This window comes from Peromyscus californicus, unplaced genomic scaffold (genome assembly GCF_007827085.1).
Source record: "Peromyscus californicus insignis strain IS unplaced genomic scaffold, ASM782708v3 Scaffold_24__1_contigs__length_46423439, whole genome shotgun sequence".
Classification (NCBI taxonomy): Eukaryota; Metazoa; Chordata; class Mammalia; order Rodentia; family Cricetidae; genus Peromyscus; species Peromyscus californicus.
In genome coordinates, this window is record NW_026294535.1 from 34,450,872 (window position 1) to 34,477,422 (window position 26,551).

At 41.2% G+C, this 26,551-nt stretch overlaps 1 protein-coding gene across 6 annotated transcripts in view; it reads right to left on the reverse strand.

Moving 5' to 3' along the window:
- Cpsf6 (cleavage and polyadenylation specific factor 6) overlaps positions 1-12,158 on the reverse strand; it is a 31,391-nt gene extending 19,233 nt beyond the window's left edge. For 2 of the 6 annotated variants that reach the window (XR_008221685.1, XM_052753426.1), the window contains exons 1-3: positions 12,009-12,158; positions 3,250-3,459; positions 1,338-1,441 (exon numbers count right to left, since the gene is read on the reverse strand). Coding sequence is in view for 5 of the 6 variants with exons in the window: in XM_052753426.1 (XP_052609386.1) it covers positions 1,338-1,441; positions 3,250-3,459; positions 12,009-12,068 (374 nt within the window). In the remaining variant the exon portion in view is untranslated. The remainder of the gene's footprint in view (positions 1-1,337; positions 1,442-3,249; positions 3,460-12,008) is intronic. The other 4 variants (XM_052753425.1, XM_052753427.1, XM_052753428.1 and 1 more) reach the window with 4 other exon arrangements.
- Positions 12,159-26,551: the final 14,393 nt, after the last annotated feature.

Sequence of the window (26,551 nt, forward strand, 5' to 3'; positions counted from 1 at the left end):
CTGATGGGATTGTGCGATCTGATAGCTTCTCAAAACGTTAAACAGACTTACCATAAACTTAACTAATTCCACTCCCAGGTACAAGCCCAGAACAAGCAAAAGTGTATGTTCACACAAAACTAAACAACTAAAGTAGAAGCCATCGAAACCTGGACAGTGGAGTCTTCCTTTAGTGCTACCCATGACACGGACCATTATTTAAGCATAAAAATAAATGCCAATGCTGCTACATGGATGTACTACGTGAAAGAAGTCACACACACACACGACCTCGTTGTTGTTATTATTTTGTTTACATGAAAGGCCCAGAACAGAAATTCTGAGGCAGAAAGTACATGAATCGTTGTCAGCAAAGGGGACAAGGGTGATCAGGGTAATGCTAAGGCACCCAAGGTTTTTTTGGTAATGGAGGTGATGAAATATTCTGAAACTAGAGAGCTGCAATGGTTGCTTAACTTTGTAAATATTTTTTTAAAGTATTGTACTGTACTTATACAAATATAAAAGAAATTAATGTAAAAAAATCCAATAATGTGCCTACTATATTATTTATAATAGACACAAGTAGAAATAACCATACTATCCAAAAATAAGAAAAGTAAGATATATTTATCACTAACTATTTCTTCTGTACTTTTCAATCAAACATGAAAGTGTGAATTATAATACTCTTGTTTAGGTAAAAATGTGGAAGCACATTTACTAACGTGATAATCTGTAAATGGTGAAAGTGCAGCACTTCATTTCTTACTTTTAGATACCCGCATTATATACTAACCCTACCCTGTGTGTGGGAATTGCTGACTAGGGAATGAAGCAAGATATCCAGGTTAGACTTCACTCCTCAGTTACTGTCTTTCTTTACCATTTTTAGTTATGTGCTGGAATCAAACCCAGAGCTCCTCCATGTTATGCAAACGGTTCTACCACTGAGCTACATACTCAGCTCTTCCTCTTCTCCTCATCACAACAAAGATAACTCTTCTCAGCACTGCTATTTCCACCTTAGAAGGTGTTCTCAGTGAATGGAGGGAGCATTCTAGTCTGTCTACAGTGCCATCACAACCAGCTTCAGTACAGTTTGAAGAAACAAATATAAAATGTCAGTAAGGAACCTCTGCCTAAGACCCTCCTTCTAGTGTGCTCACGTGAGTTCCTAGAACTAACTCGGGTTGTCAGATTAGTGCAGCAGGCATCTTCAGTAGCTAAGGCATTTGTCAGTGCTTACCTGTTCGTGTATGCTCCATGGGTGTAATCAACATTAAACTTAAGGAAAACTAATTGTAAACTGTAATCGCTATCCATTGTTTATATTAGGAAAAAAACGAAATTCTTACCCCTTTGATTGTCCATTTGCCCGATTTTCAAAAAATTTTATCTCCAAAATATCATTTACTCCCAAAGAATGAACTGCTTCAGTTAAGTCCTCATCTGTTGTCCACTGCAAGACATTTCCCCCTTGTTAGCCATTAAAATATATTCAGGTTTTTACTGTCTGAATTTAACTTTTAAAGGAAAACAAATGTTAACAGAAAATTATTGCAAATCTAAGTATAATTAATGCCTGTCAACCTTCAATTTTTAAATAGCAGAAAAGCATCTTGAGTGCCTAACTTCATTTCCTGATAGGAGTTTTGGAAATTATAAAGTACATCCTTTTGGAGACAGATACAATTTCACTTAAGAGTTTCTCCTTTCTAGCCGGGCGTGGTGGCACACACCTTTAATTCCAGCACTCAAAGAGGCAGAGGCTGGGGGATCTCGGAGTTTGAGGTCAGACTGGACTAGAGTGTGAGTTCCAGGACAGCCAGGGCTACATGAAGAAACCCTATGTGGGAAAAAAATAAAACAAAAGTTTCTGGTTACTTCCAGCTTTAAACTCCTGACTTAAATTCTCAATAAAACCAATCTCACTTGTAACTTCCTCCCTTAAAGGAAAGTATCTTGTGAAACAAACATCTTATGTTTCATTATAATATGGAGGAACTAATATGAATACCTACTATGTACCTTTTTATCAACTACTTAACGCTTACCTAAATCCTATTACTTTCATTTTCATAAGATGCAACAGAGGGGTTAAACAGCTTGTTCAAAGTCACAAAACACAGATCTATGCCAACTGTTACTTAGCAACTGCAGTCTCATGCTATAATGACTGCCATTATTTCCAAGACTGTAAAGACTATTCAGACTAGACAGTAGACTCAGTCATTTAAAGGGGGAAAAAAAAAGTGAGTGCTGGAGAGAGGGCCCAAAGGACCCCAGGTTCAACTCCTAACACCCACATGATAGCTCACAACCATCTCTAACTCCAGTCCCAGGGAATCTGATGCCCTCTTCTGGCCTCTGAGGGACTGCATGTCTGTGGTACAGACATGCATACACACAAATACCTATACACATAAAATAAAAACACAAAAGCAATGTGAAGTAAAATATTTTCGAATAAAATGCTATAAACAGAATAAAAGGGTGCCAAAATTTTGCTGTTTAACTTTTAAATATCCAACATAATAGCTGAGATAAAACTTATATAGGACCACTTTAGTGATTATTTCAGGTTTGATTCTAATAACATTAATAGATACACTAGACGTATAGTTCACGAAGCACTCCATCAACAATCTTAGTCTTATGAACAACACAATTAAGGTACAAAGTATACCCAGGCACTGTGGCATATGCTTATAAACTTATCACTCAAGGGCAGAGGCAGGAGGGATTGATAGGAGCTCAAAGCCAAGTCTGCATTACAGTGACTATCAGGCCTGCCAAAGTTACATAACAAGATCCATCCCGAAAAACACCAGACAAACACAAATATTATAAAGTATATAACAACTGCTATGTATTAATTTCAAATTCAAGAACAGAAATGAAACTTAAATCTGTAATATGAATTAGAAAATGAAGAGTTTTTTAAAACTGTAATGGTATTTTATCTTTCTCTTTTGAATTCTTGAGACCTTCATATGAACATTTTTCTTAGTGAAACTGGTAGGAATGTAAAGAGTAAAGAAAAATGCAAATTCCATTTAAGTATATACTTAAGCCAAACTATAAAATTCAAAATTAGAATAATTGGAATGTCTTTTTAAAAGAACTTGGTTTTGCCCTTCTCATCATATAGGTTGACAAGAGAAAAACAAATAAAGGGGCATCGTCTTTTTTTTAAACTAGGCAAAAAAAACATGGACTATTAGAGAAGTTCAAAATGAACCACCAATAATCTGTTAACTTACTTACCCATGTTAGATTTCCAATATATAATGCAATTCTCTTTCCAGTGTAAGTGTAGACAACATTTGGCGCTGCACCTTTTCCCACATCATCACCAACAGTTGGTGGAAGAGTATCCATGTAGTCCCGGTCTTCTGGGGCATCGCCATTATTTGCAGATGGAGAGATGACATCATCGTACAAATCTATCTGATCATGCCCACCATATTCTGCTTCCTAAGACACAGAAATAAAGTTCTAGATTATGACAGTCAAAATACTAAATATGAATACAAATTCATTTAACTTATTTTAAAAATCTTGTGCAAGACAGGAAAAGGTTCTTCTCATTTTATTTAACAGATTGTGTTCTTTAATGGTGACTTTGATCTTTCTCAAAAGTGAAGTATTCTTAGAAGTAACAACACATAAATGCAAACAGATGTTTCAAAAGAATATTGTCATAAGACTGTCACAAACAAAAACCAGAGGTATTATAAGTCTTCAGTATGTGAGCACAGGCAAAAACCCCACTATTTTCTTTGGTAATAAGATCTTATTTACCTACTCTGAGAAAGCTACTGTTTTATAAACTAAGCCACAGAAATGGGTGGTGATGGGGGAATGTGCATATACATGTTTCAAAAAGTCTTACTTAGTGAAACAAAAAAATATAAATAAAACTATTCAAAGTATTATCTTGCAATAACTGTATTATTCTCACTAGACAAAGCGCTACAGCTTAAATGACTTGAAATCTAGCCAAGTGCATTAGCACGTGGAAAGTAATCCACAGGGGATTTAGTCAAAGTGTGCCACTGTCACTGAGAACTAAAGCAATGCTAGGATGTCACTTACATGCCTAAGTGATAAACCAGGAAGAGGAGAAATGGATGTTGAGAAAAAAAAGGGGGTGGGGATTCAATTTGCAAATATCACTTTTTTAAGACTAAGTAAGTATATCAATATCAATGTGAACTATTTTACCGTTCTAAGGTAAATTTGAGATAAATTAAAAAACAATACAAAACCACTTAAGATTTCAGATATAACTAGGCATAACTCAAGTTCTCCCATGTGTACAATTTACTAAGAATTGTCATAAATGACATACAAGAGTTTGTTTTAGGGACTACAATATGATAATGACCAAGAAAGAAACCATTGTTATACAATGGTAAATGGATCAGTAAGATACTAAAGGCACCAAGCCTGGCTATTGTTCCATTACTCACCAAAAAGCCAGAATAAGACTTGTTTTTAAAGAGAAAGGGGGAAAAGAAAAAAAAAAAAAAGAAACCTAGAAAGGAAAACATAGACACAGCCAAAGAGACCTCAAATTTACATTTTTTTTTCCAGGTACTCTGCATCAATAATGAATTGTGTAAGTTTTTAAAAATTTATCAAGATATTACATACCAACTTTACTTATTACAAAGCAGGATGTCTGTAAGACTTATTTAATAATGGACTTAAATACCAAGGTAAATCAAAGAACAAAAAGCCACCTTCAGCAGAAGGCAGGAACCAAGACCACAAGCCGTAATGCCATTGATTTTAAAGAACAATGTCAAAATATTATCTAAGTGATGAGTTTTTATCAAGCTAAGAAGCATGGGCACGCTGCACTGGCAGTGAGAATTACAAGAAAGGAGCGTAAGCTTGGCACTGGCAGTGAGAATTACAAGAAAGGAGCGTAAGCTTGGCACTGGCAGTGAGAATTACAAGAAAGGAGCGTAAGCTTGGTTACGAAGTATCAAGGTGGCTGAAACTTCTAGTGATGTGGCTGCAACAGTGGCGCCATACACTGAAAATATGAAAAAGCTTCCCACAAAGGGTAGTGGGCACTTTAAACTCTCTTGCAATCCAGTTCTGTACATCAAGTAAAATTATTACAATTATTCAAAGGGAGTTGTATTTCCATCCTCAATGGAGATTAATCATAAATACAGTCAGGAGGAGAGTAAAAAAGAATGCAAGGTTTATTGAATACAAGACTAAAAGTACTGAAGTTTTTACTTTCACTTGCAGGAAAAGATTAAGATATTATATAATTTGTCATTCATTTTAAATGTATGAAAAGGCTTACTTAAGAAAATAATCATTTACAGGCAGTAACTAAAGCTACACTAACCTGATACATTACAACCACATACTGTTTTTTTATGTCCATGACTTCCTATGGTGACACTAACCGTATTTTCCATATTTATATTATTCCACCAATATTTAAGATCAGCCATTTTGTCTGGTAGTTGGACTGATTCCAATCCAACCTGAAGTGATGCTAATTGAGACCATGGTCCTGGGGTTTGATCTCCATGTGGACTAGTTAGCTTCACAGTGTTCCATGGCCACAGCCTCTATTCTTAACCCCAACGGTATACATTGGACTTGGTGAAAGAAGCATTAACGAATCTGAATACATGCCATTGCTAAGAAAGCAATTCAAGGAATACTCTTAATAGTATCTACAATCTTCCTTTTTTAGCTTCATTATTTTAAGTATTGTTCACATTTTAAAGAAAATCCAGAACACATTCAACTGTTTCTACTTCAAGTGAAAATGAACATATTCTGAAATTATACAAAATGCCTATCACAGGTCATATATAAAAATGAACTCTGAAACCCTACTAGACAAATGAAAACTTTTCTACTCTGTCAAAAAAAGTCAACAACATCAAGTTCTGCTATGTGAAGGTCTTTTTCAAATACACCTCAATAGTATTCAAAAATGTAAAATTACAACATATCCTAAGCACTCCAGATTAAAGCCACCTACGTTTCTTACCCATGTTTCTAGGACCTAATATCAATAAAGCTGCACATCTAACTTCTAACAAGAACAGCTCTTAGGCAGGGAACAGTGTCACATGTCTTTATCCCAGCATTTGAAGGCAGAGGCAGGTAGATGCTCTGTGAGTTCAGGCTAGTCTCGTCTACATAATGGTTTCCAGGACATAGTGAGACTGTCTCAAAAAACAAAACAAGAACAAACAAAAGAACAACTCTTAGGGTTTGTGAAAAGAGTAACAAAGTAATCTTTTTTCAATTCCTACTACTCTAAATCACTACAATCATTCTAATTACATGAAAGGTATCAAAATCCAGTACTCAGCTTTGGTAATCCTAGTAGTTGGGAGGCTAGGGCAGAAGAGTGCCATAAATTTGAGGCCAGCCTGGGACACAGGCAAGCCCTTGCTTAGAAAAAGAAAAAAAATAAAGAAATAGGGAAAAAAAAGGGGGGGTGGGCCTTTTCTCAAGATTTTGCATGATAGGACTGTTTTCTTCCTACCAGATACACAAAACTGTTGCCCAGTCAGAGAACACACTTCAAAAGTATGATGAATAAGATGACCAACATCGCATTCATTTTCTTAAAGCAATGTTTTAACCTTTTTCATTAGCACTATTTCCCTTCAAGTTTTTTAGGCAGTTTTCCCCTAATCACATCCTATACATTTTTAATATTACAGATAAGTTGTGTATAATGTATACTATTATAGGGATTACCCTGATAGAGCTATTGAAGTATTAATTTTCTGATAGGGGCACACTGTTTTTAGTGTTCCTAGAATCACAGTTAATACCATTTGTGCATTATTGGATACTACCAGTAAAGGACAGCACCTATTTCAAAATACCCCTATATTTAAAAAAGTATTAAGTCATTGCATTTAAAAAAACCATAAGGGAGGGGGGAGTTATACTCTGCATTACAAAATGTGTTCAGTATCATGTAAGAGAAAACTTAGAGCATAAAACCTACTAGCAAGAGACTGGTTCCAGCATACCATCCATCCCCAAACCATTCAAGAATACCAAAACCTACAGATGTTTAAACCTCTTATATAAAATGGTGCAGTATTTACATATAAACTATCCATCCTCTCATATATTTTAAATTATCTCTAGATTTTTTAAAAACTCCTAACACAATGTAAATGCTTATTTAAAAAGTAATTATACTGTACTGACTTAGGCAATAATGGTAAGAAGTTTATACATATGTAGGCAATTTCACCCAGCCAATATTTTAGATCCCAGTTGAATTCTTAGATACAGAAAAATGTGGATTTTTTTTTTCAGAAAACATAATGAATATGCTAAGTGTATTAATTTTATAATTCCTGTAAAATATCAAATTAGATCTTAACCACTGTGCCATTTCTCTAGCCCCTACGATTTATCCTTCAACTATTTTCATTAAGCATATCATAAGGTTCCAAGTATAAATTGAAATGACTCAATAAAATTTGACACAAGAGGACATCTAAATCCTTAATTCCAAACTGACCCCATCCCAGTCATACCTCCATTTACTTTTAAAGTTAAGTGAGCAGAGTAATGAAATCAGTACTGTTTGCTATCAATAACCCACAACCTGAGAGCAGACACTAAATTCTACATCAACAGCTTCTGATTCCCAGATGAACTCCCCCCTTCTCTCTCTCTCTCTCTAATATATATATATATATATATATATATATATATATATATATATATATATATTTGGATGTACAGAATATAACTTGAGCATGCCTAATTTAAAAAAAAAATAAGAAGCCCTAAAGGCTTTTGAGCACCAATATGATATTCAAAAAGTTTTGGACTTTGGGGCTTGAGAGATGGATGGCTCGGGGGCTAAGAGCACTGGCTGGGAACCTGGGTTCCTAGCACTCATGCTGTGGCTAACCACCACCTGTAACTCCAGTTCCAGAGGATCTGATGCCCTCCTCTGACCTCCACAGGCACCAGGAATGCACATGGTACACATACATACATGTAGGCAAAAACACTCATACATATAAAGGAGTATATCCTGGGAGAATGCCCACCCCCCAACCCCCTGCCACCGCACCCCCCACCCCCCCACCCCCGCCCCCGCAGGCTCTGCTTTCTGCTTAACTCCGAAGTCAGTACAAGTAATGCACAGAAGTAGTTCCAATTCTCCTTCCAGTGAGCAACTCTTCTCCATTTGGTCACATCCAAAACCCTAAAATAAGATCTTAGCTGCCCATGTGTTCCTGTGCCTCTTCAACTTCATTCTCCATTCTTAAAAATCACCTAGTATAGAAAGTAAATGCACTAACTTAGTCTCATCACATCCCCAAATTAAAGCTTTTAATACTCAATTTCTCCTACTTTCTGCAATATTGTGCTTTACCAAAATGTAAAACAAGCTTTATGACACTGCCTATTTTAAGTAGTAAATGGAAAACGAGACTAGTGTCTACACAGAATTTCAGAGAATACAAAGTACAATTAAAACTGCAGCTCACAATAGAGAACAAAAGATGTGTTTAGGGGCTGGAGAGGTGGCCCAGTAGTTAGAGGGCAGGATGCTCTCTCTTCCAGAGGACCCAAGTTTAATTCCCAGCATCCACGTGGCTGCTCACAACTCTCTGTATGTAACTCCAGTTCCAAAGAATCTGACTCCCTCTTCTGGCCTCTTTGGGCACCAGCAGCCCACGTGGTTCACAGACATATGCAAGTAAAACACCCATACACATGAAAAAAGAAAGAAAAAAAAAAGGAAAGGAAAAGTTTTAAAAAAAAAGCTTAATATTTATAGATGTTTAGAAAACAAAATAATTAAAAATTGCTAATGATTAGTTCTGAAAAATATTTGCTTGACTACAATCAAATAGTCACATTGGTTACTATAACAGCTAGTAGAAATAAGGTTCCCACCTAGGCAGAGAGAACAGATTCACAGGGATATACACAGGAGTAAAGTGTTGGCCTAGCATGAGTGAAGCCTATGGATTGCACAGGTTTGTGACCCCAGCACTGGGGAGGCTGAGGCAGCAGGTGCACCACAAACTGAAGGTCAGCCTGGAACACACAGCAAGTTCTAGGTCAACCTGAGCTAGAGAGAGAGAGAGAGAGAGAGAGAGAGAAAGAGAGAGAGAGAGAGAGAGAGAGAGAGAGAGAGAGAATGAGAATCAATAATTCTGTTGTTGCTTCTAATTCTGGTAGGATCTCATAAAAGCACTTCAATGACAGTGACATTGACAGAAAACATGATAATCTCAAAATAACTGGCAATCTTTTCGTGGCTACTTTTTTTGTTCAGGCATTCAGAGCAAGCAAATCACAGAAGCCAAACAGTGACAAGTAATGCACCTGGAGTGAACATGCAGCTCAGTGGTGGAGTGATTACCTAGATGTGCAAGGTCCTGGGTTCAGTACCCAGAGCTGCAAACAAGGGTTTGGAAAAAGCCTCTACTTAATCTCCCAATTAATCTACTTAAACCGACAACGATTTTACTTGTAAAATTACACAACCATGTATCAGACACAATGCTGAAAGTACAAGCCAGTGAGTGTGAAAAGGAGGCACACTCACTGGAGTCCACAAAGTCTAGTCTCTCCTGGACCTCTTGCTAGCACGAGTTAATGCAGAGGTAAAGTGGCATGTCATCCAGTTACCGTCCCTCCCAAAGAAAGTATTCAACAGTCTGAACACACTTCATGGTGATACCACAGAAAGCTTAATTTCTCCCTGTCTCCCTGTCTGTCTCTGTCTCTGTCTCTGTCCCTCCCTCCCTCCCTCCCTCTGAGACCAGGCTGGCCTCAAACTCAGAGACCACCTGTCCTCTAACCACTGGGCTACCTCTCCAGCCCCTAAACACATCTTTTGTTCTCTATTGTGAGCTGCAGTTTTAATTGTACTTTGTATTCTCTGAAATTCTGTGTAGACACTAGTCTCGTTTTCCATTTACTACTTAAAATAGGCATAGTTTTATAAAGCTGGCATGTTGATAAAGCACAATTTTTGGGTGCTAGAATTTAAGGCTTGTGCCACCATGACCAGTGAAGAAAGTTTAATTTCTAAGACTGTACCCCAATTCTTCCTTACTGTGAGCACAAACACAAAGCAATACGTTCTCTCACTGAAAAAGCTAATCAAGACTGTCTCAAACTTTTTTTTTCCTTTAGTCGAAGTTATGACTGTTTTAGATACGCTACATGCCTTGAAAGATGAAAGGGAAAAAGTCCAGAGATCTTACTCCGACTGACCTTAAAAGCACTGGACTCTGGGTCAAAGAAAATTTCTAATTCTAATTGATATAACAACTCAGGCACGATAAAAACAGATTTTCAAACTTCATGTTTTATTGCAACGGGTTAATTACATTTAAAAATATCTAGTTTCTAAGTCAGTAGTGAATAATTAAACCCTATCAAAATTTGCTTTTCTTTTCTAACATTTAAACCAAAGGCACAATGTCATTCTTGGAAAACAAAGCAGTAAGGATTTAAGAGTTTCTATTGTTTTGTTTTTTAAATTTTGCATCCCTAGTCATAAATACGATTAGCAGAAGGCAAACACCATATTAATCAAATGGCTTATTAAGCTTCTCATCCGAACCTGAGAATTTTTTAAATGTAGAACTGTTTTCTTTTAAAAAAAAAAAAAAAACAACAGGAAAAATTTAAAAAATAGCTTTAAGTAACACTATCGTTGGGTGCAACTTTAAAAAACGTGAATATATGAAGTGCAATAAAAATAGGAAGAGGCGAGTAAGAAGCTAAGCGTTACCAACTCTGGTAATCAGATCTTTCCAAGAATGTTCATCGTCAGACATCACAGCTAGTCCTAGGCTACCCGTGGCCGGTGAGACCGGAAAACCTTACACGTCTCACTTTCTCCAGCCTTTCAAACCGTGAAGGAGAGCCCACGGGGCAAACACTTCGCTTTCAAAATACAGTCCCGTCCACGACGACTTTGCAAGCTACCACTGGGAGGATTTCGGGCGGACGATCTCCGTTTCAGTCTCCGGGATCTGTTAGCGAGGGACCACCATCTTTTTGTTCTGTCCAACCACCGCGCATCCCAGCCTTTGGCGCAAGCCGTGTATCCTCCCCCGGTTATTTTTTTTTTCTTCACAAAAGGCCAAGGCCTGGGCCTCAAAGGCACCCGCAAGCCCTCGATGGCCCAGGCAGGCCAACGCACCGACTTTGAAAACGAGATCGGCGGGGTCCAAAAGTCAGGTGACTTGTTGCAGACGTCCCCACCACCTAAGCCACCCTTCCCCCCCTCGGGGACCGGGGTTGGGGAGGATGGGGGGGGGGGGGACGGACGGAAGAGCGGGACCCGGGGCGCCACGCCACGTCGAAACCCGTCGCCAACGCGAGCAAGGAAGGCGCCCAGGAGCCCCGGGCGCGCGGGATACAAAGGGCTGTGAACGCGGCCTTCCATGAGGGGCGACCGTGCGCGGACCGAGACACAAAATGGAGCGACGGGGAGGAATCGGAACCCGAAGCGGCCGGGGCCGGGATGGAGGAGACGGCGGGCGGGCGGGCGGGCAAGCGGGCGAACGGGCGCGCGAACCGGCCAGCCAGGGCTTCTTTCCTCCTCCTCCTCCTCCTCTTCCTCCCCCCACACCCTCGGGCGGGCGGCGGGGGAGGGGGCGCGGCGGCCCGTTCTCCCCGCCCCGCACACGCGGCCTAGCTCGGCGGGAAGCGCCCGCCACCGTAGCCAACAATGGGGCGTGAGGCCGCCCTGGAGGAAGGGGCGGGCGGGCGGGCGGCTGCACGGCGACCGAGGGAGGGGGGCCCCCCGCGCTCCGGGGCCCGCGGCCCGCAAAACGACGCGCGAGAACAAGGGGTGAGCTGGGGGGGTGGGTGGGGGAGACGCGCGCACACACAGCGGCGCGGCCCAGAGGCGCCAAGGGCGCACGGTCTGCAGCCGAGCCGGCTCGCGGCCCCGCGGCGGCCCTGGCGAGCGTCCCGGGCGGGTCGGCGGCGGCGGCGGCGCCCGGCCCCTCCCGTACCTGGTTGAACTCTTCGCCCACATCCGCGTAGATGTCTATGTGGTCCACGCCGTCCGCCATCTTCCCTCGGCCTCGGCCGCCGCCGCCGCCGCCGCCGCCGCCGCCTGCAGGTCGGCCCGCCGAGGCAGCAGCAGCGGATCTAGCGGCGGGGGCGGGGCGCCAGACGTCACTTCCGAGGGGCGGAGACCAGGGCGCCGCGGCCCACTCCGGCTGCCGGGGGGACCCGGCGGAGGAGGGATGCGGCGGCTCCCCCCCGGCGCCAACTCGTTCTTTTGTGTGCAAAGGGGTTGCAGCGGCAGGATGGCGGGGTGGCCCGGGAAATCGCCATCCCGCATGCCCGGGGCGCGGGGGGGGATGCCTCTCATTTCCAGAGACTAGCTTTTCCAACTGCTTCTTGCCTTTTTTTTTTCTTTGCTATGTTACGTTTTCAGTTTTTCCTGCGTTGGTATTTGTTGTTGTCGTTTTATGGCTTTTTGTTTGGTTGGTTGTTTTTGTTTTTTTAATTTGCTTCCAAGGGTTAAGGAGATGGGAGTTAATAGTGCGCCGACTAAAAACAAAATGGGATGCCCGGGGCAATGACTTATTTCTGCTTTTTCAGACAACCGAATTTTGTGGTTGCCTCGAGTGATTTGTGTATTTCGTGCTTGCATCTCTTACCTTTATGTAGTTGTAAGCGTCTTTTGGCTTCTTCCATCGCCCTCCTTCCTTCCCCATTGCCCTTGATTTTTTTTTCCCCCCTCTTTATGTCTGCAGGAGGTTTTCTCCGGCAATCCTCCCGAGGCTTCTAACTTCACGTTAGAGCTCATACAACAAAGTGAATGAATGTATCTTAAATCTAGGAACTCCTGGGTTCAGAATGCTGAGCTAGAAGGGAAGTTAAAAAGGTGTCCTTAGGTCCAAACGTTCCATTTTACAGATAGAGAACTAAGGCCTAATAGAACATAAGTGATTTAACTAGGGGTTATGTGGCTTGTAAAAGGTACACGCCTTTTGACACCGGACCGTGATTCAGAGATCTCTCTCCATTTCCAACGGCCCCACCCATTTCTTTCCTTTCCATTTAAAAACTCATCAGGCCTGGTGATGTCCCTCAGTGGGTAAAGGTCCTGGCTGTGAAGCCAGATAAATTCAGTCCCTAGGATTCTCATGGAGAAAAGAGAGACCCAACTCCTGGTTAGTAATCCTCGATCTACCCAGTGCCTCTGGCTACCCCCAACTCTACCTCCAACCCTGCCAACAAATAAGTAAATAAACAAACATTTATTTTATTTTTTTTAAAAAAGGCATCAGATGCAGATTGGTCTGAAATTATTTAAAAAAAAAAACAAGTAACATCTGTTCTCGTTACAGCTGTAAAAGCTTGGTTGCTGCTGGACGGTGGTGGCACATGCCTTTAATCCTGGCACTCGGGAGGCAGAGCCAGGTGGATCTCTGTGAATTTGAGGCTAGCCTGGTCTGCAAAGTGAGTTTCAGCACAGCCAGGGCTACACCAAGAAACCCTGTCTCGGAAAACCAAAAGAAAAAAAGAAAAGAACTTTTTGATGATTTTTCAAATGTAACTTCAGAGTACCTTTTTACTTGACAATTTTCAAAATTTGGAAGATTCATGTAAATTAGAAAGGGAAAATAGCAGGGCGGTGGTGGCGCATGCCCTTAATCCCAGCACTCGGGAGGCAGAGTCAGGCGAATCTCTGAGTTCAAGGCCAGCCTGGTCTCCAAAGCGAGTTCCAGGAAAGGCGCAAAGCTACACAGAGAAACCCTGTCTTGGGAAAAAAAAAAAAAAAAAAGCAAAAAAGAAGAAAGGGAAAATAAAATAACTCTAGATCTTATTTTTACGTTTATTTATTTACTTATTTTGTGTGTGCACATGCGTGTGGACAGGTCCATGCCATGGCTCATGGATGGAAGTCAGAGGACCTCTTGGAGAGTCATTTCTCTCCTTCCACGGTGTGCATCCTTGAAGTCAAACTTAGGTAAAGGCTGCCAGCAGGTGCTATACCTACTGAGCCCTCACATTGTCCCTCCAGCACCTTCTACATAGCAATCTTTTTGTTAGACATTGTATGGTCACTGTGTATATAGATGAAAGAGTGGAGACTTGGGTTTTTGTCACAGCTCAATGCTGAGTAGCCAAGTAACCCTGAGACAAGTCTTTGGTCTCAATTTTTGTTTGTTTGTTGTCTGTTTTTTTGTTTTTTTGAGACAAGGTTTCTCTGTGTAGCCCTGGCTGTCCAGGAACTCCCCCCTGTAGACCAGGCTGGCCTCGAACTCAGAGATCTGCCTGATTCTGACTCCCAAGTGCTGGGATTAAAGGCATGTGCCACCATGCCCAGCTCTCATCATAAATTTCTTGATGGAAGTTCTAAAATCTTTTCGAATCAAGTCTACATAGAACAGAAAGTCCCAATGTCTTTAGGAGAAATTCAACAATAAGTTACATGTTGCACACAAACTGCCTTTTCACCTCCCTGAGCCGGTTTCTAATTGCTACTGTGACAACTTAGTAACAATGTTAGGGGCCTGAAACAACAGATTCATTAACCTCCAGTTCTGGAGGTCAGAAGTCCAATTCAGGCTTTTACAGGGCTGTTCCAGTTACCTTTTCTTTTGCTGTAATAAAACACTGATGAAAAGCCACTTAGGAAAGAGTATTAGGGTTCTCTAGAGTAACAGAACTTATAGAATGCTTTTTTTATGTATATAGAAAGGGGAGTTATTAGAATGATTTACAGAGCTGGGCAGTGGTAGCTTTAATCCCAGCACTCTAAGAGGTAAAGGCAGGCAGATCTGTAAACAGAAGTTTCTGTCCCGCCAGCAACTCCCAAATACCCAGCAGCCACTTCCCAAATTACCACACAGAGGCATAATATAATTAATCATATTAATTATAAATACTCAGCCAATAGCTCAGGCTTATTAGTAACTAGCTCTTACATTTTAAGTTAACCCATATTCCTTATTTACACTCTGCCACATAGCGTTACCTTTATTAGCATGGCACATTCATCTCCTGCTCCCTCTGCGTCTAGCTGGCGAATCCTGACTCTGCCCTTCTCCTTTTCATCATCCTTAGTTTGATTGCCCCACCTACACTTCCTGCCCGGCTACTGGCCAATCAGCGTGTTATCAAACCAAAGTTTAATAAAACAAAGAGTGACAAATTTTTACAGTATACAAGAGGATTATTCCACAGCACAAATCTCTATGAGTTTGAGGCCAGTCTGGTCTACAGAGTGAGTTCCAGGACAGCTAAGACTAAGTCAAGACTACAGAGGGAAACCCTGTCAAGGAAGAAAGAAAAAAAAATGATTTACAGATTATGGTCCAGCTAATCCAACAATGGCTTCCTATGAACAGAATGTCCAAGAATACAGTTCAGTCCACAAGGCTAAAAGTCTCAACAGGTTTTGTATATGATATGCTGGGATCCTGAAAAAGTAGGCTCTAATGTCAGTGAAGGAATGAACTTGCTAGTAAGGCAAGAGCAAGCAGGCAAAGAATGAAGGTTCCTTCTTCCATGTCCTTATATAGACTTCCAACAGAAGTTGTGGCCCAGATGAAAGGTGGGTCTTCCCACCCGAAGATCTGGATTAGAAGAATATGTTGCCACTTCAAATTAAGCAAAAATCTCTCACAGGTGTGCCCTGACATTTTGAGTTAGTTAATTCCAGATGTAGTCAAGTTGACAACCAAGAATAGCCATCACAAAGGGTTTTTTTATGATTATTTATTTTTATTTCATTTGCATTGGCATTTGGCCTGCATGTATGTCTATATAAGGGTGTTGGATCCCCTGGAACTGGAGTTACAGACAGTTGTGAGGTGTTAGGTGAGTATTGGGAATTGAACCTGGGTCTTTTTTTAGAACAGTCAGTGGCTCTCAACCACTGAGCCGTCTCTCCAGCCCCCACAAGGGGTTTTTTATATTACGCTTTTCAGGTCATTGAGGGATGTCAAGACAAGCACTCAATTCAGGAGCTTGAAGCAGAAACTATGGAGGAATGCTGCTTACTGGCTGACTCACAGGCTCATGCTCAGCTAGGTTGTTTGTTTGCTTGCTTGTTTTCGTACAAGCCAGGTCCACTAGCCTAGGGACGATGCCTCCCAGAGTAAACTGGGCCCTCCCACATTATTCATTTGTCAAGATAGTACCTCACAGACCTAGCCACAGACCAATCTTATCTAGGCAGTTCCTCAACAGAGTGTCCTCTTCCCAGGCTACTCTGACTTATGTCAAGTTGACAAAAGCTAGCCAGCCAAAGGCCTACCATAGTATTTTGGGAAGTCGGAAAGAAGATGGTCCTGCTAGTCTTTGATGCATCTGCCTATATTCAAAGACACAGAACAGCATTCTCTTTTCTTTCTCTTTTTCACCTGTGTGGCCATGCAACCTCAGTTCCAGTTCAAATAATCACCGTGCAAGAAAACAGGCAGCTATCTCAGTTCCAATTACAAATCCAAGGAGAAAGCAACCAATTGCCTCATTGAAAAAAAAAAAAATTCATTACCAGGCGGTGGTGACGCACACCTTTAATCCCAGCACTCGGGAGGCAGAGGCAGGTGGATCTCTGTGAGTTCAAGGCCAGCCTGGTCTACAGAGTAATTAGGTCCGTAATCTAATTTACATGTCTTACTAAAGGAGAGCATCATATAACCCCATGACAGGACAGCCAGAGCTACATAGAGAAACCCTGTCTCAAAAAAATTTTTTTTCTTTGTGAAAAAGAAGAGCTATTTGATTATGACATTTTCACACGTATATGTCATATACTTCAATCATCATTTTCACACACCACGGCTGTTACTTACCCTCGTACATCCTTTCTTCCTTCTGCTGGTTCCTTTTCCCATATCAAGTAGTCTGCCTTCTATTTTAGGGTCTTTTGTTGTTGTTGTTGCTGTTGTTGTTGTTTTGTTGTCTTTGGAGGCAGGGTTTCTCTGTGGAGTCCTGGCTATCCTGGAACTCACTCTGTAGACCAGGCTGGCCTCGAACTCACAGAGCTCCTCCTGCCTCTGCCTCCTAAGTGCTGGTATTAGAGGTGTGGGGCCTTTCTTCTCTCTCTCTCTCTCTCTCTCTCTCTCTCTCTCTCTCTCTCTCTGTTACTAAAATTCTTGATGACAGCCATTGTGACTGGTGTGAGATACAATTCCAATGTAAGTTTTTACAGTGACACTTAATTATCTGGGGGAGGGAGGAGAATGCTGGAGTGGGGGCAAGGGCAAGTACCCGAGGAGCTGGTTCACTCCCTTCACCAGGTGGATTCCAGGGACTGAACTCAGTCTGTTAGTCTTCCTGTAGGAATTCAGCAGAATCACTTTATCGGGGTAGATATTAGAACGAACAGCTGTTTTTCAGAAGTTATTGTGGATTGCAAATGATACATAATAAAGGGCTAGAGTCATGGGGGTATGTGATGCTCTCCTTCAGTAAGACATGTAAATTAGATTATGGACCTTGGTAGGAGGGAATACTTTGTGTAACTTTTAATAATTGTACGGCTGTTCAGTCCATCAGAAGAGGCTGGACCTTCCTGCTGCCACATAGGCCTTAAAATTTCATCTTGGAGTGCCTTGTTTCTTCAACCAGCCTGTGTTACATGGTGGATCCTGACACTTTAATTTCATGAATTTTTTTTTTTCAGAGCTGAGGACCAAACCCAGGGCCTTGCGCTTGCTAGGCAAGCACTCTACCACTGAGCTAAATCCCCAATCCCGAATTTTTTTATATACTCTATATATTAACTCCCAGTAAGGTGAAGAACTAGGAAGGTTCTTCTCCCATTCTGTAGGCTCTCTCTTGACTCTGTTGTTTCGTTTACTGCACAAAAGCCTTTTTATTTTATGCAAACCCATTTAGTCATTTTTCGCTTTTATTCCGAAGACTACTAGAGTCCTTTTCAGACAATCTTTGCAAACCCTGGATATTGAAATGTTTTCCTCGAATACTTTTGTAGTTTCAGATCATCCATGAAGACCTTTCATCTGTTTTGAACTGGCATTTGTATGAGGGAAAAGATCAGCTGTAGCTAGAGTTTTTCTGGTCCTGCCTGGCCCACAGTCAGGACAAATCTCTCTCACCCACCAGTCCTGCAGCCACTCAGACCCAACCAAGTAAACACATAGAGACTTATATTGCTTGTAAATTGTATGGCCGTAGCAGGCTTCTTGCTAACTGTTCTTATATCTTAACCCATTTCTATTAATCTGTAAGTTGTCATGTAGCTTGTGGCTTACCAGTATCTTAACATCTGCTTCTCATCATGGTGGCTGGCAGCATCTCTCTGCCTCAGCCTTCCACTTCCCAGAATTCTCCTCTCTCCTTGTCCTGCCTATACTTCCTGCCTGGCTACTGGCCAATCAGCTTTATTTATCAATCAGTCATTCACAGCACTTCTCCTTTTCTTTTTTTTCAAAAAAGAAGGTTTTAACTTTCACATAGTACAATTACATATAACAAAACAGTTATCAAGCAAGAATTACAGTTACACTATCTAGTCTATTTATAATACCTAGTCTATTTGTATTTGGCAAAATTAAAGAAGATATCCTATCTATCCTATATTTGTGAGTCTAAGGTTTCATATCTAACTCGTCTTTTATCATAACTAAGGAAAATTATAACTATCTAGTCTTCAACTACATCAAAGACCCCAGAAGGATATCATAATACCTAAGTAAACAGGAAGAACATTGTAAGCAACTTCTAAAAATATAGAATGACAGAGACAGCTGGCTATCTGGACAGTTACCCAATGTTCTTCTGCAACATGGGGCATCCATTCTTCAGCCAACAGGCCTAGAGTCTCTCAGTTGCTTCTTCCTGAGTCCTGTAGAATGTCTGAGAGTTTCTTTTGCAAAGCAGGAACCTGAAGGACCATATTGCCTTGTAAAGTTCAGTGGTCACCTTCCTATGGGTCCTGCATGTCCAGTTGATATAACATTTTGTCAAGCAGTCCAGGCAAGAACAGTTTTTTGCCCAAATGGCTATTTTACCAAGAAGATAAACTCCATATAGAGTGTCTTCAATGTCCACCTTTCTCTCTGAAGTAAATTGGTGCTGCCAGGAGCAGACGTGTCTCATTATCTAGGAACGTCTAAGTTTTTAAAACATTTTAAATGCCATATTCTGTAGGTCTTTGAAGTGTTTGAAAATTGCCTACCTGAATGAAATATATCTATGTATACCTAAAAAAGTTAACATGACTATAAGTTTTATTATCATAGAAGACTAATTATTAATCTGTATTTTTTTTCATTTATTTATTTATTTATTTTTGTTTTTTTTTCAAGACAGGGTTTCATGTGTAGCTTTGCGCCTTTCCTGGAACTCACTCTGTAGCCCAGGCTGGACTCGAACTCAGAGATCCACCTGCCTCTGCCTCCCAGTGCTGGGATTAAAGACATGCGCAACCACCACCCGGCTGGGAGGAGGTCTTAAATACAGGCTTACAGCACGATGGGAGAACCCTGGAGGACAGAAGTTTGCTATCAATGTTTTACAATCTTGCATCTAAGCTGTTAACACCCATTATGTAGGATACACAGACAAGGAACTTCCCTTAAGCATTCAGGAGGTTGAAACCCAGGAGGGAATTAGCATAGGGAGGATATCAAGGTCAAGGTCAGCAAGCAAGGCAACAGTTACCCAAAACGGGGGCCAGGACCCTACAGGTCCCCCTTTTACTAACAAATGAGCTTCTGACTTAGGTTGCGTGGGACATCAGCAGGTCACCTTACCTGTCATGGAGATGCCTGTCCAGGCCACACAGGCACTCTGTCTTAGGTTGGTAAGCACTCCCCAGGTATTACCCGTCTTTGAATACTCATTATCATACAGGCTCAATCGTGTGTGAGCTGCAGAGTTAACTGCTGCCAAAGATCTCAAAGTGGCACTGGACTTGCAATCTGTGTGTTCGACACAGAAAAGACCAACAGAAGTCCTAACCCACCCATAGCCAGTAGGCTAAAGGCAACTGAGCCATTCCCTTCCTTAACAAGCCTTACTGCAAATTGGAGTTCTTGTAAGATGGTATACCAAAAGCAAATGGAAATTGAGTTTATAAATTTATAATTTTCAAAGCCAATTGAAATGTATATAACTATTGAATTAAATTTATCATGCACAATAGAATGAAAGATTAACTAACTGTGGTAGCTACTTTTGCTGCCAGGGTCTCCACTGTGTATATTTCTTAATTATCCATTACAATTTAGATGAGTTACATAAACATAATACCTTAAATGAGAGTAGAAATATATGAAGTATAACAAAATTAACTTTAAATTTGTATCAATAAACTAAAATCTATACCAATGTAAAACATTTTAAACAAGTTGCTCTTTAAAAGTAGGTTCAACAATCCATCCTTTTATCCTATCTATATCCTATATTTCCATATCAATCAGCATTTAATTTTCTTCTTCTGTGGGTGGACATTCATTTTTCCCAGGATTATTTGTTGACCTTACTGTCCTTTCTCCATTGCATGGTTTTGGGGGCCTTTGTCAGAATCAGATGGCTAGAGATGGCTGTTGGAGCGCCACTTTATCCCACATTCCAGCTTCGGGAGGTCTGCATTGTTCAGGAACCTGATTGCCTGAAATCTGTCTACAAGGGAACCAGAGCTTAATCTGGTATGATAGTGTCCTTCGCTGAGCCCTGAAAAATGGCCTACAAGTAAGAGTGGGCTCCTCGCAGGGAAGTTTGTGTAGATCTGTTTCTCCGTCTGAGGTCACCCACTCCACAGAGATCTTGCAAATCATCTAGCAGCTGAGGCAGCAGAAACAACAGAGTGAGGGTGCCCCTCCTAAGCCCTTGTTAAACACTGTGTCTGAAGAACAAAACAGCATTGTGAAGAAGGTGGTAGTCCTGGCTAGTCTTATGTCAGCTTGATAAACAAACTAGAATTATCTGAAAGGATGGAAACTTAACTGAGAATATGCCTCCATAAGATCTGGCTAGAAGGCATTTTCTTAATTAGTGATTACTAGGGGAGTAATCTACCCATTGTGAGTGCTTCCATCCCTGGACAGGCAGTCTTGGGTTCTATAAGAAAGAAGGCTGAGCAAGCCATGGAAGCAAACCAGTAAGCAGCACCCCTCCATGGCCTCTGCATCAGCTCCTGTCTCTGGGCTCCTGTCCTGAGTTCCTGTCCTGACTTCCTTCATTGATGAACTGTGATATGTAAGTGTAAACCAAATACTTTTTCCTCCTCAATTTGCTTTTGGGTCATGGTGTTTTATCACAACAATAGAAACCCTAACTAAGACATGACAATTTGAACAGATACAGGGCAGTATGTTCCTGTAGACATTCTGTCTGCGGTTCATGGCCCTTGAAGCAATCTAAATAATCCTGCTGAGCAGTCCAGATAATCCTGTTCAGCAGGTTGTGGTTTCCTGCTAAAAGTACAATCCAATAGTTTCAAATGTGGCTTCGCATTGAAAGTCTAGACCAACAGCTTCAAAAAAATCACCTTACCTCATATCCTTTCTGCCCAATCCCAAGCATGTAATTCCGTCTTGCAGTTTTTCCCTATTAAAAACTCTCTACACCTGGGCTCGTGGCCGCTGGCACATTTCCTTCCATCTGCTGTGCGGTGACCCAGGTTGAACCTGAATAAAAGGACCCTTATGTGCTTGCATCGGAAACCTGCTCCTTGGTGGTCTCTGGGGGTTTGTGAAAGGGGTACAACACTTGCATCCCTGGAGGGAAACCAACTTGATTATGGTTTGTGATCCTTTCAATACGCCGTTGAATTCAATTTGAAAGTATTATACCAAGAATTTTTATACCTATATTTATCCGGGAAACTGAACCTGGTTTTCTTTTCTTTTTTGCTGTTGATGTATCATTCCCCATTGTTTGGTGTCAAAGTAATGTTGGCTTCATAGACTGTGTTTGGAACTGTTTCTTCCCTTTATGACAATATAAGACCCTTTGAGGTACACTGATGTTAGTGATTCTTTACATTTCTGGTAAAATTCAGCAATGAATCCACCTGATTCTATGCTTCTCTTTGTTAGGAAGTTAATGCTTTAGTCTCCTGTTTGTTTATAATCTCACTTTGTTTTATTTTGGTTTTGGTTTTGGTTTTCGTTTCGGTTTTTCTAGACAGGGTTTCTCTGTGTCACAGCCCTGGAACTGGCTATCCTGGAACAGCCTCTGCTTCCTGAGTACTGGGATTAAAGGTGTATGCCATCACACCCTGCAATCCTTACTTTAATTTTGATGGGATAGCATGTAAAATTTGTAATTGGAAATTTCTGTCCCACCAGCAGATCCCAAATACCCGGCAGCTGCTTCTCAAATTACCACACAGAGGTTTATGTTAATTATAAACATTTGGCCAATGGCTCAGGTTTATTATTAACTAGTTTTTACATTTAAGTTAACCCATTCCTATTTATTTATTGCCAGGTGGTCCATGGCTTTCTGGTCCTCCAGCATCCTGCTTTTTGGGCGTCCCCTGGCATCTGTCCCGACCCTGCCCTTTTTCCTCTGAGTTCTAGTTTGATTCTTCTGCCTCAATTTATCCTGTCTTGCCATAGGCCAAAACAACTGTATTATCAACCAATGAGAGAAATACATATTCATAGCATACAGAAGGACCGTCCCATTGCAAAAAATATTTTAGATTTGACAACTTAATGAACAGAAGTTCAAAGTGAGCCCTAAATAATTCTCTGGATTTCATGTCTGTGGTAGTGTCTCCTTTTTACCTTTAATTTTTATCAATTTGAATATTCTCTTTATTTTAGTTAGTTTGATTAGGGGTTTGTCAACTTTAATATTTCAAAGTATCAACTAATTGTGTGTTTATGTGTGTGTATGTGTGTGTGTGTGTGTGTGTGTGTGTGTGTGCATGCATACAGTTGCATGCACACACGGGTGCAGGAGCATGTGGAGGACACAGGTAGGTGTTTCAAGTCTTTCTCATTGCTTTCAATTTTATTTTCCGAGGCTAGGTGGCTTGGTGGACCCGGGGCTTTTGGATTCAGCTAGCTAGCTAACCAGCTGGCTCTGGAATCTCATGTTTCATTCTCCCAGGTGCTGTATAACACGAAGGCCTTCTCACTGCCCTGCCCTGCCTCTGTGTAGGTGCTGGGGATCTGAATTCCAATCCTCTCTCTAATGCAACAAATATATGATCTCCTGAGCAATTTCCCCATTTCCTCAAAGTACCTTTTGTTTATTTGTTTCATGGCGGTTTTTACCCTTTTAGTCTAGCCCACTGATTTGTCCCTGAGAGTTATTATTTCTTTCTACCTTTTTTTTTTATTGGAGACAGGGTCTCTCTGTGTAGCCCTGGCTGTCCTAGAACGTGCTATGTAGACCAGGCTGGTCTTGAACTCAGAGAGATCTGACTGTCTCTGCCTTCCAAATTCTGGGATTAAAGGCGCGTACCAGCATACTGAATTCTCAACTTTGAGTTTGCCTTTGTTCTTCTTGACTAGGACCGTGGGTACAACATTAAATTGTTTAACTGAGTTCTCTTTGATCTTTTTTGAGAAAGCACTCACAGGTATAAATTCTTCTTAGAAATGATTTACTGTTGCTGGGCATGATGGCGCACACCTCTAATCCCAGCATTTGGGAGTCAGAGGTGGACAGATCTCCGTGAGTTCCAGGACAGCCAGTGCTGCACAGAGAGACTCTGTCTCCAAAATATTAACTAACTAACTAACTAATTGATTAAAAGAAGGAAAGAAGAGAAAAAGAAAGTTTTTTGGTATCAGGGGTATATTATTCAATGTTCATGTGTTGTATGATTTCTGTTATTTCTCTTGCTATTTAGTTCTATTTTTATTCCATTATGGTCTAGAAGATATTTAAAAAAATTCCACATGTCTCTAATCCCAAGGCTCAGGAGGCAGAGACAGGCAGCTCTCTGGGAGTTTCAGGCCACCAGGGCCATAGAGTGAGAACATGTCTCAAAAAACAAAAACAAAAAAAAATTGAAACAGACATTATCTTGATTCTTTTGTATTTGTTAAAACTTGATTTATACCCTAAAATGTCATCTATTTTGTAGAAAGTTCCACGAGGTCCTGAGGAGAATTTGTGAACAATAGCTGTTGGGTAGAATATTCTGTTGGGTAAATCCCTTTGATCTGTGGTGAGGTTTAACTGCTGGGTATTAATTTTTAACTCCATGAGCTAGCTCTAACGATGAGGTATTGAAGTCTCCCACTACCATTGTATCTGGACCTGTCTGTCCTTTTATGTCCAGCAGTGACCATTTTATGAATTTGGCTGCACCAACATTTAGTACATACCTATTTACAATCATGGCCTATGGTTCAGCTGGGTTTTCACCCCCAGATTCTCAAAGTCACAATTGTTCTTAGTCTCCAGAACAGCTCAGTCTCAAACAATGGTGAGAAGACCAGGCAAATATCATGGCAGGCTCCAAATAACTCAGTTAAGAATTAGGACTCAGTTCCTGCTTCTTAAAACTGAGCAGGCCATTTCTGAGGAAGCCACAAAGGACAATCAATCTTAACTCCCCTGACAGAAGCTCAAGGTATACTAGGTCTGAGCTAGCCCCCCACAGACCCACAGTAGCTCAAGATAATAACCAAATAAGGACAAAGCCTGGGACTTGTCCAGGCCTGCCCCTAAATTGAAAAGCTATAGCATTAGGCAGCCCTTGGTAGCCCTAGCCAATTAGGAATGTACTAACATAATTGCCACTCGCTTAATCCAATCATAGATAAAATGACCTAACTGCCCTTGGAACTCTCCTTGGCTCTGCTTAAAAGGAGCCTGTGGTCCTCTCTCGGGGGGGGGGGGGGGGCATTTTGCCCTTGTGTCAGATGTGCGGCTCTTGCTGATTGTATATGTGGATGGTGGTCTTTTGTGGGACTTCTCCAGAATCCTAACAAACTAGAACTACATCCCATATAGCATTTCATTATAGTGCTCCAGAACAAAGAGGGGTACAAATGGATTTCCACTCCAATGCTGACTGGCCACACAGGAGAAGCCAGTATGACACAAATCACCTCCCAAGATTTAAGACTTATGGATTTGTCCTGTGGCTAGAAATGCCAGTCTCCTTACCAGAGATGCCTGGGTCACCTTGCATTTGAGTCCTTGGTTTCCCCTCCCTTCCTAGAGCAGAGCGTATCCTACTACTTTTCTTCATGTTATCTTTCTGTTTCTCTCTGATTTTCATCAGCTCATGTGTCTTTCATAATTCCAGATGTTTCTTTCTTTGGAATAATTTCTTGTTGTTGTTGTTACTTTACACTCTTCTGATTTTTTTCCAAGACAGGGTTTCTCTGTAACCCTGGCTGTCCTAGAATTCACTCTGTAGACCAGGCTGGCCTCAATCTCACAGGGATCCACCTGACTCTGCGTCCTTGAGAGCTGGGATTAAAAGTATGTGCCACCACCGCCCAGCTACTCTTAGGAGAAGTTCTTTTTTTTTGTTTGTTTGTTTGTTTTTTTTTGTTGGTTTTTCAAGAGAAGTTCTTTAGGCTAATTTCCTGTCAGCCGTGGTCACACCATTTTGTAATGCTTTTCCATTTTGGTCAAACAGTGACAATCCCTGAAACTAAAGTAAAATGGTTCCAAAACTTCCAGATGGAAGACAACCTTGAATTATAACTGTATTTTATTTTTTTGAGACAGGATTTCTCTATGTAGCCCCAGCTGTCTTGGAACTTGCTCTGTAGACCAGGATAGCTTCCAACTCAAAGACCTGCCTGCCTCTGCTTCCCAGTGGTGGGATTAAAGTTGTGTGCTACTACTGCCTGGCAAATTATAACTTTAATTTTTAGCTAGTGCCTTCCTGCCTTGTCACTTCTGGCCTCTAGACTAGGTCACATGATGTGGTAACTTCCTCCAAATCTGTAGCAGCAATAAACTCCCCTTTATTTCTTGCAACTGAAGGGAATTGGAGGCTTGCTGTGGAATAATCCTCTTGTACACTATAAAGATTTGTCACTCAAATTGGTTTAATAAAACGCTGATTGGCCAGTAGCCAGGCAGGAAGTATAGGCAGGGCAACTAAACTAAGTACAATGGAAAGGAAAAGGGCAGAGTCAGGAATTGCCAGCCAGGCACAGAGGGAGCAGGAGATGAATGTGCCATGCTAATAAAAGAACTGTCATGTGACAAAGCATAAATAGAAGTATGGGTTAATTTAAGTGTAAGAGTTAGCCAGTAACAAGCCTGAGCTATTGGCCGAGCATTTACAAGTAATATTTAGCCCCTGTGTTGGTTGTGTGGGAATAGGTGGACAGGACAAGAAACTTCTGTTTACAGAGGATCTTTTCCTTCAGGACCACTGTCATGTTGTTGCATGACTGCTGTCTTGTTTTTGGTTTATTTTGTTGGTTTGTCAGTTGGTTGGTTGGTTTTTCTTTTTTTTTTTTTTTCTTCAGAGCTGAGGACCAAACCCAGGGCCTTGCACTTGCTAGGCAAGTGCTCTACCACTGAGCTAAATCCCCAACCCCTTGGTTGGTTTTTTTGAGACAGTTTTTTTTCTATATAGCCCTGGCTGTCCTAGAACTTGCTTTGTAGACTAGGCTGA